Source organism: Bison bison, unplaced genomic scaffold (assembly GCF_000754665.1).
Source record: "Bison bison bison isolate TAMUID 2011002044 unplaced genomic scaffold, Bison_UMD1.0 scf7180017850407, whole genome shotgun sequence".
NCBI classification, from domain to species: domain Eukaryota; kingdom Metazoa; phylum Chordata; class Mammalia; order Artiodactyla; family Bovidae; genus Bison; species Bison bison.
In genome coordinates, this window is record NW_011480980.1 from 7423 (window position 1) to 8795 (window position 1373).

Here is a 1373-nt window from a genome sequence, read left to right on the forward strand (position 1 = left end):
AGGAGGGCCGGGCAGAGGCTGGCTGCGGGAGCTGCTCCCCAGGGGTGGCTCTGCACACTGCTCAGGCCCCCACGGGCCCCCGGCCGCGTCTGGGTCTGGCCCCTGTGGGAGGCCAGTCGGAGCCGCGTCTGTGCCCTTAGGCCCGGCCAGGTGCCCTCCAGGGACCCGGGCTGGAGCGGGGGTCCCAGGGGCTTGCCCTGCTGGACGGCCGGGCCTGGCGTGTGTTCACGTGGCCTCCCCACCCGCACAGGCACGTGCACCAACAGCACCTTGGATGACTGTGTGCTGCCCAGCGGGGAGAGCATTGACAACTGCGAGGTCGCGGCCGACTCCTGGGTGGTGAACGACCCCTCCAAGCCACGCTGTCCCCACACCGGCTTCACCACCAGGCGCCCGACCACCTCGCCTTCGGCGGGCACCAGCAGCTTACCCACGAAGGGCTGTGCGTCTCCGCTCTGTGAGCTCATCAAGGACAGGTGATCCGCCCCGGAAGCCGCGCCCCCACCTGGTCTGCGTGGAAAGGCCACTGGCGCTGGGCCTGGGGCTGGGAAGGCAGACGGCAGTCACAGCGGGGCCAGGACCTGGGCTCCTGTAGGGTATCCAGGGCCCTTTGTGACTCCCCCCATCCCGTCTCTCCTGCCTCCTGAGATGGTGCAGCGTCTGCTGAGCTTGAAGGCTGGGGTAGGCCGGTTGACCCAGGATAGAGTTAGCATCCATAGCTGATGTTGGGGAGGGGAATCTGGGCTTAGAGAGGGGGCCAAAGCTGCTATCAGTGGGAGCGAGCCCCTCACCCCCAGAGGTGTGTGCGTGGAGGCCAGGACGGCCCCTGCTGGCCTTGCTGGGGGACCTTGGCACCTGGTCCCCACTTAGACACAGACCTTCCCTCTCTAGGGGCCGAGCACAGTGCTCTTCCTCTGGCCTCAGTGCTGGCGGCCATGGCCTCAGGCCAGCCCCTGCCCCCGAGGCCAGCCCAGGCCCCCGAGGCCACCCCGGGCCTCCGAGGCCAGCCCGGGCCCCTGAGGCCGGTGCCCCCGAGGCCAGCTCGAGCCCTCGAGGCCAGCCCGAGTCCCTGAGGCCAGCCTGTACCCCTGAGGCCAGTCCTGATGCTCTGTTCCCACTCTTAGCACACGGGCATCGGTCTGGTGGTACAGGCTGAGCTGGGCCCCCAGGGGGTGCAGCCCAGATGGAGGTGCTGGGCAGGGCGACGTGAGAGGCTGGGGGCACCAGCCAGCTCGTGACCTGCGTCCCTCCTCCACAGCTTGTTTGCCCAGTGCCACGCTGTGGCGCCCCCCCAGCACTACTATGAAGCCTGCCTGTTCGACAGCTGCTACGTGCCCAGCTCGAACCTGGAGTGTGCCAGCCTGCAGACCTAC

At 68.9% G+C, this 1373-nt stretch overlaps 1 protein-coding gene across 1 annotated transcript in view; it reads left to right on the forward strand.

The window, feature by feature from the left end:
• The window catches only part of LOC104994856 (mucin-2-like), a gene marked incomplete at its 5' end in the record, with an annotated part of 12502 nt that overhangs the window by 7244 nt on the left and 3885 nt on the right, over nt 1-1373 (forward strand). Inside the window, 4 exons of the mRNA XM_010848524.1 lie at nt 251-442; nt 892-1025; nt 1125-1189; nt 1259-1353. Coding sequence (XP_010846826.1) covers nt 251-442; nt 892-1025; nt 1125-1189; nt 1259-1353 — 486 coding nt within the window. The remainder of the gene's footprint in view (nt 1-250; nt 443-891; nt 1026-1124; nt 1190-1258; nt 1354-1373) is intronic.